The 19,779-nt window shown below is 36.0% G+C and overlaps 2 protein-coding genes across 2 annotated transcripts; both read right to left on the reverse strand.

Moving 5' to 3' along the window:
• Positions 1–5,386: 5,386 nt before the first annotated feature.
• LOC129276078 (gastrin/cholecystokinin type B receptor-like) lies at positions 5,387–6,601 on the reverse strand. Its single transcript, XM_054912517.2, has one exon. The coding sequence runs from the start codon at positions 6,599–6,601 to the stop codon at positions 5,387–5,389; it is 1,215 nt and encodes a 404-aa protein (XP_054768492.2).
• Positions 6,602–10,636: 4,035 nt separating this feature from the next.
• LOC129276077 (uncharacterized) lies at positions 10,637–11,851 on the reverse strand. Its single transcript, XM_054912516.2, has one exon. It carries the CDS (start codon positions 11,849–11,851, stop codon positions 10,637–10,639), a length of 1,215 nt encoding a protein of 404 aa, XP_054768491.2.
• Positions 11,852–19,779: the final 7,928 nt, after the last annotated feature.

A 19,779-nucleotide genomic window follows, 5' to 3' on the forward strand; every position in this document is an offset into this window, starting at 1 on the left:
GACGAAGTAATGTATGAAAATCATCAATGCTAACAAGATATATCATTTACTATGTCATGTATGGGAAAATTGTTGTATTTTATATTCAAAATAGCCACCACTGGCCCAAATAGTATTATGTACTATAGCAAAGGGGGCAAAAGCAAATCACAAGAGTGAGCACTAAAATGCGTATTATTAAGATAAACGTATGGAATACTGACTAAAAACATAATTGTTCACAAATATATTATTTAATATGCCATGTATGTGATAAATGTTGTATTTTGATATTCAAAATGGCCGCCAAAGGCCCTAAAAGTATTATGTACAATGAGAAAGAGGACCAAAGAATTCACAAGAGTGAGCACTGAAATGCATTTATTTGTGATAAATAAATGGATACTGTCTAAAAAACATCATTTTTAACGAAATATATCACTTAGGTTTAAAGTTGGTGTTTAATACTTTATTTTGACTTTCAAAATGACCGCCCATAGACATAATTGTATTATGTACAATGCGAACTGGGAAATCAGTTTTCACAGGAGTGAGCACCATAAATGCAACGTAATTCTGATCTATGAGTAAAATATTGTCTGAAAGCATAATTTATAACAAGATATATCAGTTCTCCTGCCAGGTAGGTGAAAATACTGGATTTTGAAAGTCAAAATGGCCGCTACAGGCCCTAACATTATTATGTACAATCTGAATGGGGACAAATTATTTTAGCAGATTTTCGCTTTGCTTGACTAAATGGTGGTGTATGAGTAAAATATTGTCTGAAAACATGATAACTATCGAAATATATCATATTATGTAAAATTTAGGTGATTAATGTTATATTTCAAAATTCAAAATGGCCGCCACATGCCCTTTTGTGAAAATTATCTGTCCTCATTCAAATTGTACATAATACAGTAAGGGCCATTTTCAATTTCAGAATGCAGCATTTGTCACCTTAATTACACCAGATTATGATATATCTCGTTAGAAACCATGGTGTTAGACAATATTTCACTCTTACATCACAATTATATGCAATACCTATAGTCAAGCAAAGCCAAATTCTGTCAAAATTATATGCACCAAATTACAATGTACATAATACTTTTAGGGCTTATGGCAGCCATTTTGAATTTCAAAGTACAGCATTTATTACCTCCATCACCAACATGTAATGTATTTATTTAGAAATCATATTTAAGACAATATTTTTACTCGTACATCACAGCAACATGCATATTTTATGATTCCCACTGAAAATAAGTTTCCCTAAACGCATTTAAACATAATTTAGTTAAGGCTTGCAGCGGCTATTTTGAATGTCAAAATACAGTATTTATCTCTTACATGGCAGAAGAAATGCTATATTTCATAAAAATCATGCTTTCAAATAATATTTTACTCATACAAAAGGATTATATGGATTTGATAGTCAAGCAAATCCAAATTCTTACAAAATTACATGTCCTCATTTACATTGTAGATAATACTGTTCGGGCCTATAGGGGCCATTTTGAATTTAACAATACAGCTTTTATCTTATGCATGACAAGAGAAATTATATGTTTAGCTAGAAAACATGTTTTCAGACAATATTTTACTCGTATATCACAATTACATGCATTTGACGTACTTATTCTGACTTGTGAAAATTAGTTTCTCCATTCGCATTGTACATAATGTATAATGGGCCTATGGCGGCCATTTTGAATTTCAAAATACAGCTTTTATCACATAAATTGCATCTTAAATATTATATTCCGTTAAAATTGAATTTTTAGCCAGTATTCCACTCACTTATCTTAATAATATGCATTTTAGTACGAAGTCTTGTGATTTTCTTTTGTCCCCATGAACATTATACATAATACTGTCAGGGCGTTTGGTGGCTTTTTGAATACTAAAATGCTTCATTTATTACATATATGACATAACAAATGATAAGTTTCGTTAGCAATCTTGTTTTCATCCATTAGTTCACCAAAAAAATCACATTTACTTGCATTTAGTGCCCACTTTTGTGAAAATTATTTTTTCCCATTCATATTGTACATAAAGTTGAATACAGCGGTCTATGGCGGCCATTTTAAATATCAAGAAAATAAATATTTTTTCAAAAATCGTTTTTTCACAGAGTATTTCACCCCTGCTACACAATTACATACATTTCATAGCCAATCTGCTGGCAGTTTTATGATTTTCATGGGTAATTTGCCTATTTCGGTGGCCATATTAGATTTTGCCAATTTGCGGAAAATGCTCAAGGTTACACGAGTGGCATCATTCAGATTCGTAATCAGCACCATCGAATTGACAAGAAACCATCAAAACATATTGTATATATGAAAAAACAAGGTTTGATCAGTTTTCTATGGGGCCTATCCTGGACTATTAGATTGAGTTCGGGATAGAAAGAGACATACAGAGACATCGACCGGGGAGGGGGGGGGGCTAATTGTTATTAAAACTATTATTTCTACTTGTACAGTGCGTCCCAGAAAAAAACGAAACCGAGATTAAGCGATGATTTATCATAACTTAATCATAAATACAATAGACAAATGAACTACCATTGTAAAGCTTAGAATCTCCTCTTTCATATGAAATTACTATTTCTCATTCACACATGAGTGAGGAAAATCAATTTGAAGAGGGGATACCAAAAAGCCATTTGGCGGGCTGTATCTGGTTTTCAAAAAGAAAACCACATTGTTAAAGTGTTCAATATTTTCTCTTTAATTTGATACCTCAATTACAGAAAATGGTCGAGAAATAACAAAGTTCTGGTTATTTGAAATAAGGCTTGAATTTCAATAATTTCATACAATGAAGAGGAAGCGTTCAAACTCACTTGACACTCCGTTTTGTTGACGATCAGCCATGCATTAAGTATTTTGTTAACCATGCGATAGCTTCTGTGGGAAACCGGTGAAACACATTTATTTAATGAAATTATGGAAATACAAGCATTGTTTCGAGGGAACATAACTTTTTTACTTCTTGACCATTTTTTATGATTAATTATAAGGTATCAAATAAAAGAGCAGATATTGAATTTTTTAGGCATGTGATTTTCTTTTTGAAATTCAGATACCCCAGCCAAATGAGTTTTTGGTATCCTTTGTTCAAATTGTTTTTGCTCACTCATGCGTGAATGAGGAATAATCTAAGTAATATCAGATGAAAGAGGAGATTCTAAGCTTTACATTGGTAGGTCATTTGTCTATTGTATTTGTGATTAAGTTATGATAAATCATCGCTTAATCTCGGTTTCGTGTTTTCTGGGACGCACTGTACATGTTGTAGGAATAATAAAAATAAATAACATATCCAAGCACTAAGCAATCAAAGATAATTCTGTGTAAGTGCATTTATTTCCCTACATAGCAAATATCAAAGCACGAATATATGTAATGTTATAAAATACACCATGCAGTGGGATGGACGAAGATGGCACAACTGATGAGGTTTCAATTAAAACATATGCATTCCTTCATTGTTTAAACATTATCCGATATTAAGATTAATTGAAAAGGTTAGATGCAGATAGACATATACGTGGTATTGGACTAATCGTTTGGCTTACTGTAAATTTTGCTAGCGAAAACTGACTTACTTGCACCTCGGGACATTTCCCGAGGCCTCCGTTGTGACACACCGCCATTTCTCGACTTAACGCTGCTTAAAACACTTTTTAAAGCCACTATACGATCAGACTACTACTCCGTTTTTTATTTAAGAAATAACAGTTTGCATTGGATACGAGAGATAAAGAAATAAATGATCTTATTTTTAAAATCAGAGTAATGCAAGAAATACCAACAAAACTTATGCGTGATTGCCAGTGGTTGGAGTAAAGTCCAAATCAAATTGTGACTGATGGAAACATAGGTTCACTCCGATTTAGAATTGAATTCGTTTTTTTTTCCTGCTATGGGGCTGGCAAGAAGCTGCATGTAATTTGATTCATACCACTTTCGAAACTTCGATCAAAAAGATTTTCCAGGACTTTGGAATATTCATATCGATCGATCGATATTGATTGAATTTAACATTTGACAAGTATCTATATAGAACACACCAATAGATTGATACATCGATGAATAGCCATAAAAGCAAACCAGTAAATTATTAACAAGAAACTATATGTGAAATCACCAAGGGTTCAACGGGGCTCATCTACAATGCTGCTAAAAGAAAATCTTCAAGAATTTTGAACAGATTAGAGAAAGAAATGTGCCGAGGCGTTAATAGTGACATGTTCCAAATGGCTGAATAAATCTAACAAATTAATTAAAGATATGTACACTAGGTTTAATCATGATAGCAATCCTGATAATAATTGTACATGAGATCGCTTGTTTAGCCCCAAATCACGCTCCTCCCCTCTCGGAGTGATATTACAAACCAATCCTTATACAGTGTATTATAATTCCATCTGGAGTGAACTGTGCTTTTCCACGTATACTTTCAGTCCAAGAAGAGATTGACTTCGCTTTCAAAAGACGCAAAGCTCATTTCAAGAGGATTGGTTCCTCGTCTCGAGAGGAATGATTAGGGACCAGGGGTCCGTTGCAGAAGGAGTTTCGTTTAAACGCAAGCCAAAAAATCAATCGCAAGTCCCAAATCCGCGCTGTTGATTGGTTGAAAATCAAGTTGCGCATGATTTTTAGAGTTGCGTTTGATTGCAACTCTTACCGTGTTTACACTTAATCGGCATTTGGTTCTGAACCAAATGCCGATGCAGAATCGGCGTTTGGATTGCGTTTACACGTTGTTACAGCTCGCGGTTCAGAACCGCGAGCCGATGCAAAAACCTGAAATGATACGCATACCAACGTCATAACAAAGACAACGCTGGATCAGGGCGCTTACAATTACGTCACAATGGTAAAGTAATTGAAATGCGCACAAATTGCCGGTGCAGAATCGGCTTTCTGTTTACACGTAGTAAAAAAGCCGATTCTGCATCGGCTCGCGGTTCAGAACCTACTACTTTGGTGGTGCAAATTGCCGGTTCTGAACCGCGAGCCGATTCAAGTTGCTCGCGTTTACACGCTATGAAAAAGCCGATGCTGAATCGGCTCGCGGTTCAGAACCGCGAGCCGATTCAAATGCCGATTAAGCTTTCGGCTGTATCAACACTAAGCTGGTATATTTTTTCTGATTCGTCCGATATTTGAATATCATTATTGCTCCTGCACAGATTGTGCAACTTTCTGGATTTTCACAGCATCTCGACGAATTGTTTCGAGACCCGTTGGAGTAAACGACCATTTCGTGATGAAAACTCGCAAGACTACGAATATTGAGAGAAAAAAACAAAAACAATGCGTTTGGTGAACTGATTGATCGCAAACTGTCACGTGAAATTTTATCAATGATCACTCACTTCATGTCACTTGCGTTTGTAACTAAATAAATCATGGGTCTCCCTTCTGAATTTTTCATTGACGCTATAGTAGACGAATATATTGACGATGTGATTGATCAGACGGATTTGATAGAGGAAGTTAACTGTCGCTTCTCCTGCGGCACTCTGCTGCATCAACGCGATGTACTTCTGTCCCAGGTTTTCAAGAATCACAACCGGCATACAGGAAATGACATAAATGACTGTGACAATGAACATCATCTTGGTCATTCTGTCTTTCTGAATGCGAGGTTTAGCGATGGGTGCTGGAGCAGGCACTGAGGCCGGTCCAGGAACGTCAGCTGGTGAAACTCGATTCTTCGCGCCACAATGACCCGTCGGGCTCGAAGATTTCGTGAAACCCACCGAGCCAGAGATGGCAGGAATGGGAGCGTGGTCGTTGCCAAGGGATATTCGGGAACGTGTTGTATCACCCTGGCTGTCATTTGGCTCAGGAACGCATCTTTGCGGAGAATGTTCGCCATTGTTTACATGGACATGGTCTCCACTGTCATGGCCTTGGTTAACTTCGTTTGATCCTTGAAGTTCCTTCTTTGGCGATTCCGAGATGCCAGAGTCCTTCGTTGATGAGACGGCAGTAGAAGTAATACCAACATGCATGTAGGCAGTATCTTGGTGGTGGCGTTTGATCTTGCGATAAATCCTGGAATAGCAAACCGGACAACTAATGCACGCAGATAGATAAATCAGGTTCATCACCGTCAGAAAGGCATAGTGGTACCCAATGGGGCCTTTGTAAATACAAACTGCACCGACCGCATTGCCGTAAGGAATGAATGGTAAGCATATGACCGTGCACATGATATTGCTGGCGGCAACCCAATATACGGCCTTCTTTCGCGACGTTCTCAGTTTAAAAGGACTACACACCATAATGTATCTATCGACGGCAATGATGGAGGCCAATAGTGCAGATTCGCAGGCAAACAGTCGTCGAAAAAACCAGAAAAATACGCAGTTGAACCGCGTTCTGAAATCAAGGGTAACCGCCCATATGATAGCCACAATGAGAAGGGCACTGCTGATAAGATCGACGACTGCAAGGGCAATGATGAGGGTATCAGTTGACGTTTTCTGTTTCCTTTTCTGGAAAACACGAGTGATGATACCGTTTCCGAAGATCCCAACGAAGCTGCTGACTGTCATATAAGAAACGTATATTGCGAGCATCACCTCCATCTTGTTGTAATGATAACAAGTGTGCCGCCCACACAAAATTACAGCAGTTTATATAGCTGAAGCGCCCTCTTGTACAGATATTTACGAAACGCAGATGTAACGGTCTTTTAAAGTTTTCCAATATATGACAGAACAATGATTTTATCCCGACGAGACCGATTTTGAAAAATAAGATAATATACAATAGGAAACAAAATAACCACAGGCAAATGGATTTTATTGATTTCAAAAAGTTTGAGTGATCGATCGTATCATATAAACAATAATGATTTCCCATCGCCGTAATCGGATGATTATACTTGCTCAATTTGTTTCAAGATTCGTAATCACCCAACCATACATGAAATGAAAATCGTTAGAAGCATCTTATAGCTTAATTTTACAGATTGACTTTTGCAAAGCTTAATTTGGATTCATTCGAATAACTGGCAGTTCTTATTTCATAACTGATTGTGGTTTGTATGTTTCATTTGATTAAAATTCGTATTCAGGTCTCACTAGAGAATCAAACGTGACTCCCCCTAGGTCCGTCCTTTGGAAAGCCATTCACGGTTCGTTATAATTTGTAGCAAGTTGGGATTTCCTTGCAAAGATATAATAAAAATGTGATCAATACTCCTAGGATTCTATCTACAAGTTTCAAGGAACGGTTGATAGCTCGATAAATTTCCCCCAACAGATTGTAGTCAGAAATGAAAAAGAAAACTGCAACCATAAAAGGACATATGACTAAATAATAACATAGATGTAATGATTCGGCGGTAAGAAGAGGCCCAGTTTAGAGACAGAATGATGCAATTTTATGTACGACATTTAGGTCTTTGGGAGTTTAATAAAATCTTTAGAAAAAGAATGTGAAACAATTTGAAAATAAGTATTTGCACCTGGATGTGCAACATAAATATGATAAAGCTTTTCCCGAAGTTGTGATTTTTCACGAATTTTCGAATTATTATATCTAAAACAATTTGTGACATTTATCAAACAAGAAAGTTCATACATTAACAATGCATGTTTATATATATATATATATATATATATATATATATAATAGAAATAGTCTGCTTCGGCATAAGGAATAACATAATCACAAAAGGTTTAGTAAATGCCGTAAAAATAAAATCGTAGATTTTAAAAGGAGCATAGCTCTCAAAAATGAAAGGTAAATATATATATAAATGTGTAAAGGACATTTATATATATATAAATGTGTAAAGGCACCGGCACATTTATATATATATTTATATATATATTAAAGGCACATTTATATATATATAAATGTGTAAAGGCACCGGCGTTCAAAGCTGGGGGCTCTGGTTCGATTCCCGGCAGAGACATTTTTTCGGCATCACCACGTTTTCCAAAGGGTAGATAGCTCTGGGGAACCTTGATTTAAGCTACGCTTACCATTGTTCTCTTCATCCATTTCTTTACTATATATATATATATATATATATATATATATTGGCGAAGAAGCTCAAAAAGCATTGAAGCTAGAGACGTAGCCTGTATTTCTTCAACTTTTATTAGTACAAGCTTTCGGCCATTTAGTTAGGCCTTCTTCAGGTATCTGAAGATGTAAAAGACATAATGGCTTAACAATTACCATGCATATATTTGGATCAATTTACTAAATATAGGTATATCTTAAAAGAAAATGTTTTACATCGGTAATGTTTAATTAGGATTATCCAATAGCTATTAAAATCAATTAAGTTTACGCAAATTTTTATTACAAACATTTTTTTTTAAAGTTATGTGTGCTGTATGATACATATATCCCAAAATGTATACTAATACATATTTCTCAAAATAGTATATATCTCAAAAGAAGTTGTATTGCATTGGTAATGCTTAATTAAGATTATCCAAAAGCTATTAAAAGAGTTTAAGTTTGCACAGATTTTTATTACAAATATTTTATGAAAGTATATAGACATATTGTGGTGTATGTACTGTATAATATATATTGAGTACATATTAAGGAAAGGTATTGATTCATATACATTCGCGTCTAAGCACGTGAACTTATGTATGTAAGTAATCACACTCGCAGTCACATACACTCACACATACGCGCAGACACCCAAACAAATCCTACTCCTATATATCCTTGGTAGTGCTAGTAATTACACAAAGTATTATATAAGGTAGAGGTAACAATAATATATGTGGTTCTGCGATAAATAAGTGATGTATACAATAAAAATACATTATAAATATCTGATTTCTTACCTTCAAGTTTTACTGTAAGTGCTTAACCAGGTGGGTGATGTGTGGGTTTGTGTGTGTATCAGTGAATGTGAAAGTGCATTGACCCTTGAAAGGGGAAACGGAAATGGGTCGTGGGGTTAGAGTCAATCAGGAGTAGGTCGGGGGGGGGGGGTGGGGAACTTTGGGTGGTCAATGATCTATTGTTCGGCATTGATACCATGTGGTTGTAATGTTTTTAGTTTTGATATCCAAAAGGACTCTCGGTGTAGTATTGCTTCACGATATATATATATATATATATATATATATATAAATAAATATATCGTCAATAAAGTACACATCGAATCCGGAATGGCTCCTTTAATCTACAACATGTGTGAGTAAAACAACATTTACACATCACAAATCCCAGATTAAGGAAAGATTATGCCATGTCCTGAAAGAGTATTTCACCGAAATAATTTGATACCATTTAAAATGTAGTAGAGGATTACACTTGGAAGATAAGTAGGTATTCTCTGCTGCGATGTAAATTCTGATTTTGCGCCACAACTGCCGTTCATGAATCAAGATGTCAATGAAGTCATAATCGTAAAAGAGATTGCAGTAAAATCTATCTTTTCAATAGTAATTAATATTAGAATTGGTTAATAACAATATAGTTTCTACTCTCAAGTTTATGACTTTACTGCAACTCCTGTAGGAAAATGACATCGCATCTGGAAACATTCATTTCAGCAAAGAATACCTCATGGGCCCCTTAACACAAAAGTTAGCGTTAATCGCTAATTCGAACGAACAATTTTGATTGGTTCCTAGTCAGTCTACTGAGCAAAATGCGCATGAAACGATGATCTTGATAGGCCATTTCATTTAGCGTTGAAATTACTATAACCTTTGTGTTACGGGGCCCTGATCAAAGTGGTTAACACATACCAAATAAATATAGCATCAAAATATTTGAGAGACGATACTCTTTCCGTTGATAATATAATGGTTATGACTGTGCCAATACAATAAGGTAAAAATGACAGACTTGTATAAAGTGAATTGACATGGTACATTAATTACTAATTTACATATATTATCAATGACTTCTGTGTGATGGTGTCAAGATGGACGTCCAACCAGCAATGCTCCCAGAAAACATGGACACGAAAAGCATATGATTTTGAAATTTTGAATGAGAGATATGACTGAAAGATTTTGTTTAAAGGTTTGATGGGAAAATGATCAATATACAATAAAATCTTTGACTATATAAGATTTAGTAAGATACTGTAAGCCTTTAACCACTTTGAGACATTACGTTGTGTTCGAGTTATTATTCCAAAAAAGACTGAGACTGAGTTTAATCGGCATATACGATATAATGCAAAGCAATGGGAAGAGTGAATCAAAATCATGTAAAAATGAAAAAAAAGGGAGGGTAACAAAATCCTTGCAACGAATATTCTGCTATATTGCCCAATGCAGATGATGAATTTCTGATCAGAGTAAACCACAGACGATAATTTATCCAGCTTAAAAAGACACGCCCAGTGTTTCCCGTGGTTGTATGTAATAGCTTTCCTGAAATGTATTACAAAATTGAGTAAAGCATTTATTCCTGCCATTGTTACTGCCATTGTTACTAAAAATAATAAATTAATTATTTACAAAACATAAGCACTTCTATTTTACAACAAAAATCTATCTCCATCATTTTAATAGTGCTTGCCAATACATATGCATGCAATCTTAGAATTGCAATAATTTGATCTAGAAATTAAGAATTTAATGAAAAAGGGACAGATGAATCATAGTTCCCTCTCCAGTCATTCATTTCCCACCAAGCTTGCTGAGTATACTAACGAACAACGCATTGGTGTCCTTCCTGAAATTTTCATTGACACCGTAGTAGACAAATATATTGATGATGTGGTTGATGATACGCATTTGATAGAGGAAGTTGACTGTCATTTCCCCGACGGTCGTTTGCTGTATCTGCTTGATATATTTCTCTCCCAGATTTTCAAGTATCACTGCAGGCATAACGGTGATGACGTAGATGACGGTGATGATGAACATCATCTTCGTCATCTTGTCTCTCTTGGTACGAGGCTTAGAGGAGGTGAGAGATGGAACAGCCTTTGGGTCGGCTGTTTCTGGTCCTGCTGTGGTTGGTGAAACCTGATTTTTGGCGCCATGGTGGCACTTCGTGTATGAGGATTCCGGGATATCAACAGAGCCAGAGATTGAGGGAATTGCGAGATGGTCAGAAATAAAGGCGACCCGTGAACGTGTAGTGACTTCATGGATATCCGTTTGTTCGGAAACGCTTCCTTGCTGATGAGCCTTACCATTAGTAATGAACGGAATGTCATCTGCGTTTTCTGTTCGAGGTTGACTCTGAGATACAAATGTGCTTCCGGAAACTTTGGTTGACACGGGGGCAGAACGTATACTGGCTTGGATATAGGCAGTCTCCTCAAAGTGGCGTTTGATTTTCCTGTAGATCATCAAGTAGCAGAATGGGCAGCTTATACCAACAGTCAGGTAGATGATATTCAACAAGGTTAAGAAAAAATAGTGCACAATCTTGGGCCCGTTGTACACGCAAACTACACCGACTGCATTGCCGTAGAGAATAAATGGTATGGAAAATGTAAAACACAATGAATTGGAGACGACAACCCAAAAGACGGCTTTCCTTTTTGAGGTTCGCCAGTTGAAAGGACTACAAACCATAATGTATCTATCGATGGCAATGATGCTTGGCATGAAACCAGTTTCGATAGCGAACGTTCGACGGAAATACCAGAAGAAGACACAGTTGAACTGGGTTCGAAAACTTGGATTGACAGCCCAGATGATTGCTACAATGAGGAGAACACTGCTCATTAAGTCGATGACGGCTAGGGTGATGAGGAGAATGTCTGTGGACATTTTCTGTCTTTTCTTCATGAAAACGTGAATGATGATGACGTTCCCGGGAATTCCTAAAATGCAACAGACGACCAGATAAGCTACGTAGGTTGCGGCCATTACGTCCATCTTGCAGAATTGTTATCAAATGCACGGCACTCTCGGAATATGCGCTAGTATATATAAGCCTTTATTGGTAATAAACAAAATAGCCAACCGCAGATGAAAATCGTAAAACTCAACCGTGAAGTTGACGCTACATAGATAAATGATATAGGAATTCATAGAAAGGATAGCACAAATCTAGGCAGGGGAATGCAAAGTTTCAAATTTTCAGTGATCTCGTATTTCAAACAAACCTTTCAACGAACATGCCGATTTTCTTCAAATCTTTTGGCTACCGTGTTAATCATTTTTTCTTTCATTACAATGAGTCTTCGGGTCTTTTCACACGTGAATCTTGAATCACTATTGTAATGATGAGTGTAATTCGTCCTCATAATCATCGGCCCTTTCACACGGAATATTCGTACCGTAATTTGAGTGAAACTTAATTGGAATTCACCTCTGGAGTAGAATTTGAATTGATTTTCGTGAATGTGATTAGCGTTCGTGATTCTAGTTTGGTTGCACACGTGCTAGAAATTCGTCATTAGCCTTATCTTTCTGTGGAATCATCATTCAAATTACGATTTTTTTTTTGGTCTCACCTGCATAGCAGAGTACGTGAGACTAGGCGCCGCTTTCCCGACGGCGGCGGAACCGAATCATAACAGTAGAAAAATATGTCACAAAAGTCCACCTCTCCATACAAAACACATCTAAATAAACACCATCGCATCCTGAAGAACACACTGCACTTATGATTGGGAATTGTTCATTGTTTAAGCCTGGCGCTTATTACTTCATAGGAATGATTTGAAAGGTTTTTTTTCAACTTCAAATAAAGATAATGATTCAAATGCACAAAACATTGTATTTTCGCAACGGGAAGCCAAAAAAGGGTCTTCACTTACATTTACAAGGGGGGGGGGCACACTTATGTTTTAACCGCATTTTTACATTACAAATTCTGATTGCGCCTCTCAAGGGGGGGGGGGTCGGCTTTCCCCCCCCCCCCCCTGGATTCGCCAGTGATTTGACATATGATATGCGTTCATTGGAGGCACCGGGAGGGGGTGGGGAGCAAGTTGCGAAATCGCATCCCAGTATAGGCGAACACCTAATTTGCATTTTTAGACTTTAAAAAAAATACACAGGTCTAAAAATAGTAGCCGGGTTCAAAGGTCTGTATTTCAAAAATCCGATCTTACTTGGGTCATGGTCCAACTCTGTGTTAAAATCATTAGAAGCCCAAACTGTCAAAATTGCTTTTAGATTATTTGTTTTCCTATTTTTACTTGACTCTTTCCTCTTGTTTCAATGATGAAGGTAACTACTTCAGTAATTATTCCTTGTCAGTTATGAATAAACGTATATGTTTCATTGAATCGATGACTAGTTCCTCTCAATTATGCAGTGTTATATGACTGTTAAATCAATGTGGGGGACTTAAAGATCCACTGGTAAATAGGATATGTGCGGTAAAAACAAAGGATGCTTTATAACACTAATTTGATTTACCAATTGGACAACCACAGCGTCATTTGAAAAAAAATATGTTTCGCACGGTAAATTAATTCCTTGCAAAATAGGCGGATAAATTTAATTTAATAACGACATAATATATTTTCCACTTTATACATTTCAAAGAATCGACATTCAATAACAGGCTCGGTGTAAAAATGGCAGAGGTAATATTAAAGGCAGAGGTATAAATGGTCAGCCTTAAACCCCCATGCCCCAAAAATCCAAAAGTCCCTCCATGTACAGTAGATTAAATAAGAAAGGTTCTGAGAATAAAATTAGAATTATAATGTTGGACTAATGGAAAGGGTAACATTTTTAAATCATACTGTAGATCTTCCGCACCTAATTGATAACACTTGAGTTAGTATTTCTTATTTTCCCTGGACTTACATGCACGGCCTTCTCATGTCTTATTCAAATGTGAAGCACAATTTGGATCCCAAGTATTGTACTTAATGGATTAAAGGGGCAATTCACCCTGACATAAAGTTTATGGTAGAAATAGCAGAAAATAATTAAAGTTATATTGGTGAAGGTTTTAGGGAATTCATCAAAGATTTAAAAAGCTCTTAGAATTTTAGATTTATATGGTGACGTCATTTGCGAGCAGTTTTTCCCCATATATGCTGTAATAAAACATATAAATGAAATTTCATAAAAAAAAATTAAAATGGTTTTTATTGTACCTTAAGTGTATCAACATACAAATCATTTCACATCCGCTCCTGAAAGATTTTTTTTAGCAGTCATGAACCACTGATTAAAAAATTGAAAAGTATCCATTTTGGTGCATAAAATACGGGGCAGCTGCTCGTATATGCCGTCACAGATCAAAAACTCACACTCCTGAAGACGGACAGTCAACCTACCCGGAACGTCGGATCTCTCTATGGTTCTGCTCATCATCTCTACTCGCCGACTCAAGCCAGCATCTCCTCATCCATCCTACTACTCAAGCTGTTTCAACTCATCAATCTCTTCTGGTTTACAGTCCTTTTCAGGACTACATTCAAGAAAGATTACTCTACTCTCAAATTTCCACTTTCTCGCCTATCCATTTCTTTTCTTCTTCTATCCACTGTTTCTATAATTCTCCACATGGTGTACCGTCACATCAGCGATTGCAGCTTTAGCTCCACCTCCCCAAGATGTGCACCCCCATACCACTTTAGCTCCACCTCCCCAAGATGTGCACCCCCATACCACTTTAGTTCCACCTCCTCAAGATGTGCACCCCCATACCACTTTAGTTCCACCTCCTCAAGATGTGCACCCCCATACCACTTTAGTTCCACCTCCCCAAGATGTGCACCCCCATACCACTTTAGTTCCACCTCCCCAAGATGTGCACCCCCATACCACTTTAGTTCCACCTCCCCAAGATGTGCACCCCCATACCACTTTAGTTCCACCTCCCCAAGATGTGCACCCCCATACCATTTTGGTTCCACCTCCCCAAGATGTACACCTCCCCAAGATGTGCACCCCCATACCATTTTAGTACCACCTCCCCATGCTCAAACCAGCCTTCTAATCACAATCACGAATTCAAATTCTACTCCGGAGGTGAATTACAGTTAAGTTTCACTCAAATTACGATACGAATTTTGCGTGTGAAAGCCTAATTGTCCTCCAAAACATCTTTTTTTTTTGGGGGGGGGGGCGGAGCTTACGTGACCTTTCAAGCACTTGTTCAGGGGTCTCATTCTCTCATTCATCCCTTCCGTATAAATTTGCGATGCAGTTCTTTGATTGACAAGTCACCAAGGACACATACCGCTTTCGGTCTGGAATTTGAATTCAAACAGTTTTCGAGTGAGCGTGTGAAAGGTCCGATGGTTCTACAGTGCGTATCAAAAAAAAAGTTTACACTTTGAAAAAGCCCTAGGAATTAAAAAATATACAACATGTTGCTAATTTTTTCACATATAATCTTGGGTTTAGGTCTCATCTATCCAATGAAAGTAAAAGTTTTGACAGAATGTTACACTTGAGTGAGCATTGTCCATTCTTGTAAAGCTCGCAGAAATCTGTTTGCGCAGAAATGCTCGTTTTCACGCTGTGTCAAGAGGAAAGGGCGAAATCAAACGTACCCTGCGAAACATTTCTTTTACATTTCCATTGCACTTTTAGTCAATTGAAATAAAACGGATACATTCAACCATTTTGTAACAATTTTGCCACCCAAATTGAAATTTCAACACTTAATAAGCACAACCTTTACCCTTTTTGCACGGTGCCAGCTGGATCTGAGGACATAACTAAGTCTGAACAAAAGTGTATATCAGACATCTCCAGCATTTTTTCACTAAGTTTTTATCATTTAAAGTGGGTTTACATTTCATTTTTCATTTAATACTTGTTTCTCGACACTTTTCCCAAGCTTGACAATGATTAACAAACTGAAAATCAAGCCTAAGCCATTTCATGTAAATCACAGCTCAGTGTAAAGCAAATATCGTCACGATGGCCTCGGTGTGTGGGGGAGTGGGGTGGGGTGCAATGCACTCTTCGAAGTGTTTTGGGCAAGGAAACAAGTTAAAAAGGTATAAGATATCTTCAAATAAATTTTACTAGCTAAATTACACGTGTTCTTCATGATTAAGGTCTACTTTTATTCGCAGAACTATTTCAAAGTTCTGCGTAAAACATTTTTCACTAGTAAATGGTGCTCACTCAAGCGGAAATATTTTTCGGCAGTTATATCGTCATTTGTTTAAATGGATCTGTACCAATGTTAAAATGTGAAAAAATCTTCAGGATATTACAAATGTATAATTTTACAGGATTTTTCTAAGTGTAAACTTTTTTTTGATACGCACTGTATAGACGAATTGCAATCATCATTACAATGATGATTCAAGATTCACTTGTGAAAAGGCCCTTAGAATTATAGTCAAGGACCTTTTCTTATATTTTATCAACTTCCAGTCACCATAAAAAAATACAAAAGACAAATCTATACACTAAACCTGCTAAAAGCAAAATTATACTGCATATTCTATTACTACCGGCAAATACTTGGGATAACCTAATATGATTCTTAAACCCACTATGAAAACAAAATTGATTGATTGATTGATTTTATTTGGCAAGTCGTCCCCACATATATACAGTAGCATGAAATACAACAGGCTTGTACATGATGACCCACAAAATGCAAAAGCTCGAAAGCTTATTTCCAGTGGGGTCCTCGACATGTATAAAATTACAATAATAAAAGAAAAATCTATACTATTCACACATTGAAAACAAACATAAAAATAATTTACTATAATTAGCAATAAATGAGATATAGAGATGATCTAAAAAATATAGAGGAAAAAAAAGAAGGAGAAGAAGAAGAAGAAAAAGAAGGAGAAGAAGAAGAAGAAAACAAGAAGAAGAAGAATAAAATAAGAAGAAGAAGGAGAAGTAAAAGAAGAAGATGATGAAAAAAAAGAAGAAGAAGAAGAAAAATAAAAAGAAGAAGAAAAATGAGAAGAAAACAAGAAGAAGGGGGGGGGGGGTGAGGAGAAGAATAACGGGAAAGCGAGGAAGAAAAAGAACAAGGGGAAGAACAGCATAAATACCAGCAAAACAGAGGAGAATAGAACAGAGAAAAGAAAAAGAAGGAAAAAAGAAGGGACATATCACAAAAAAAAACTTCAATTATATTATGTAAAATAAATAATGATACCTGGCAGAGAAGAGAATAGAACATGGTAAATCAACCGTATAACATTTCATTTGCATATTCTCTTTGACTCTCAAGTGAAAGATATTCTTTCAATTTCCTCTTAAAATGGGAAAAAGTTTCCGTATTTAAGTCATTGGGAAGAGAATTTCAATGTCTTATATGGCATTGTAATAAAAGGAGTTACCAATACTATACCTACCCTTTCTGGTAAGCAGAAATTGAAATTCCGTTTCCTGTATTATAGTTATGTCCAATTCAATTCAATTCAATTCAATTCAATTCAATTCAAATAAACATTTATTTTCTTCCATTTCATTACATTTCGTAAACATTAATTCATACAAAATTCAATTTGTTATGAAGAATATAAATATGTTTGTGTTGGGTTTAAAGAAGAAGGCATGTACCCTAAAAGCTGAGGCTTGTGGTGGGATACGCCTATAGACAAAAATACAATACAATAAACAATACAAAGGAAAGGGCAGAGAAAAGAAGAGAAGGAAGGGAACGAGAGAGGTAGACGTGAGCGGGGAGGCGGGCATGAATTACTAAATAAAATAGAATGCTCAACAAATGTATCAGTTGGGGAAAAATATAAATGCTGCAACAATAATTGTCCATGGTTCATATTATCATGTTATCTCAAAGTCAAAAGGAAACGTAAAATGGAAAATATTCATGTATAAAATGACAGAACCATTTTTAAATTTTATTTCATACTTAAAGCTAGGTGTCGATAAAGATTTTTTTTTATGTAATCCGGAATTTGGTTCCATATTTTTGGGCCAGTATAACGAATGTTGTGTTGGAAGATTATTTTTTCTATGTCTGGGAATGAATATTTGATTATTTGAGCGGGTATCAAAAGGATGTATGTTGGAAACATGCGTAAATGAATCACGCAATTTTTGTGGAATTTGATAATTTAAACAACTGTAGAGAAAATTACATTGTTGAAGTTTGTTGATGTCGTCTAATCTTAACAAGTTTAGGGAATGAAACAAATTTTTATTATTTGCTAGTGGTATCTTGTCGTCTGGAGAAATAATACGTACAATTTTATTTTAAAGGGAACATGTTAGCCCAGACCAAATTACAGTAATAAATATATGGCAAGATTAAAGAGCAATATATTGTACGCAATACAGTTTCAGGCAAGTAAAAACTTAGGCGATGTATTATTCCAATATTTTTTGGCAACAGTTGCTTTGTTCTCTTGTTCTCAATTTCATTTATGTGATGTATCCATGTTAAATTAATATCAATGATAACGCCAAGAAACCTAGTATTTACAACTCTGGGAATAATTTGGTTGTTAAGCTTCACCACTACACGATTAAGATCAATACGAATTGTGGAGTTACGGAATATAATGTAATTGCATTTCTTATAGTTAATGCACAAAACCATTTACAAACATTTGTTAGTTCAGTATTTACAGTTTCACACAAGTGATAAAGATTTTTATCAGAATAAACAATATTGGTATCGTCGACGTACATGATAAAGGAAAGGAGATTTGACGAACGATAAATGTTATTAATAAATAAAATAAACAAAAGTGGGCCAAGTAATGACCCTTGTGGTACTCCACATTCAATTGTCCTAAATTCGGACTGAACGGAGTTATAAACATGATAAATGGTGCATTGTTTACGATTTGAGAGGTAACTAGAAAAAAGGTCAAGGGCAGTTCCGCGAATACCATAGTTATTTAGTTTTGATAAAAGTATATTATGATTAATTGTATCAAACGCCTTTGACAAGTCAATAAATATCCCTATTGCGAATTAGTCGTGCTCAAAGGAGTCAATTATGGTATTTCTTACTTCGAGAAGAGCTAGATCTGTTGAGTGGTCACTACAAAAGCCGTATTGAGATTAAAAAAGACACTTGTTATTTTCAAGATGTAATTCGGTAACTAGATTAAAATTTGATCCAATATAATGATCTATTGTGATAAAGTTTATGCAAGTGGTGTTCTTTTGATCTTTTGTTGACTTCAAGAAAACCTGCTCCAGAGAGCTCGGTGTAGCCAACGTGGGTTCTGGGACCAGAACATTTAATGAATCTAACCATTTTATTTCACTGTATTCATTTTATCAATTTTCTTCTCACTATTTTATTAACTAATTAAAGTTAGCGTTGTGAAGTGAGAAGAGTTGGAAGCGGTAAAAATATTATAATTTTTAATGAATTAATGAAAAAAGAGTTACTCATCTTTGGCATTAATATGAAAAAAAAAGGATTGTGAAACCCGACCAGCTTTCCATGGAAGTGAGGTCTAAAATTCTAGTTTAGACTATAATTAACATAGGCTAGATTAAAAGAATGCCATCCTTTTAGTTTCCAGTATTGCCAAATCCGAACAGTGCATTAGTTTCTTGTCTGAAGTGGTTATTGACGCCGTAGTAGACAAATATATTGATAACGTGATTGATGAGACGTAGTTGATATAATAGATTAACAGACGCCTCTCCAATAGAAGAAACGTGCATCCTGTTTAAGTATCGGGTGGGAATATTCTCGAGTATCATCACAGGTAAGACCGATATGACGTAGATCACCGTAACGATCATCATCATTTTGGTCATCTTATCCCTTTTCTTCCGACCTTTAGCTTCTGGAACCTTGCCTGTAGTAGCACCAGTTGATGATTGAGTCTGCGGTGATATTTTATTCTTGAAGCCGACAACAGCCTTGTTGATATGAAGCTGTGACGAGTCAACGGTTTTGGAGACGGAGGGCA

This window comes from Lytechinus pictus, chromosome 14 (assembly GCF_037042905.1).
Source record: "Lytechinus pictus isolate F3 Inbred chromosome 14, Lp3.0, whole genome shotgun sequence".
Classification (NCBI taxonomy): domain Eukaryota; kingdom Metazoa; phylum Echinodermata; class Echinoidea; order Temnopleuroida; family Toxopneustidae; genus Lytechinus; species Lytechinus pictus.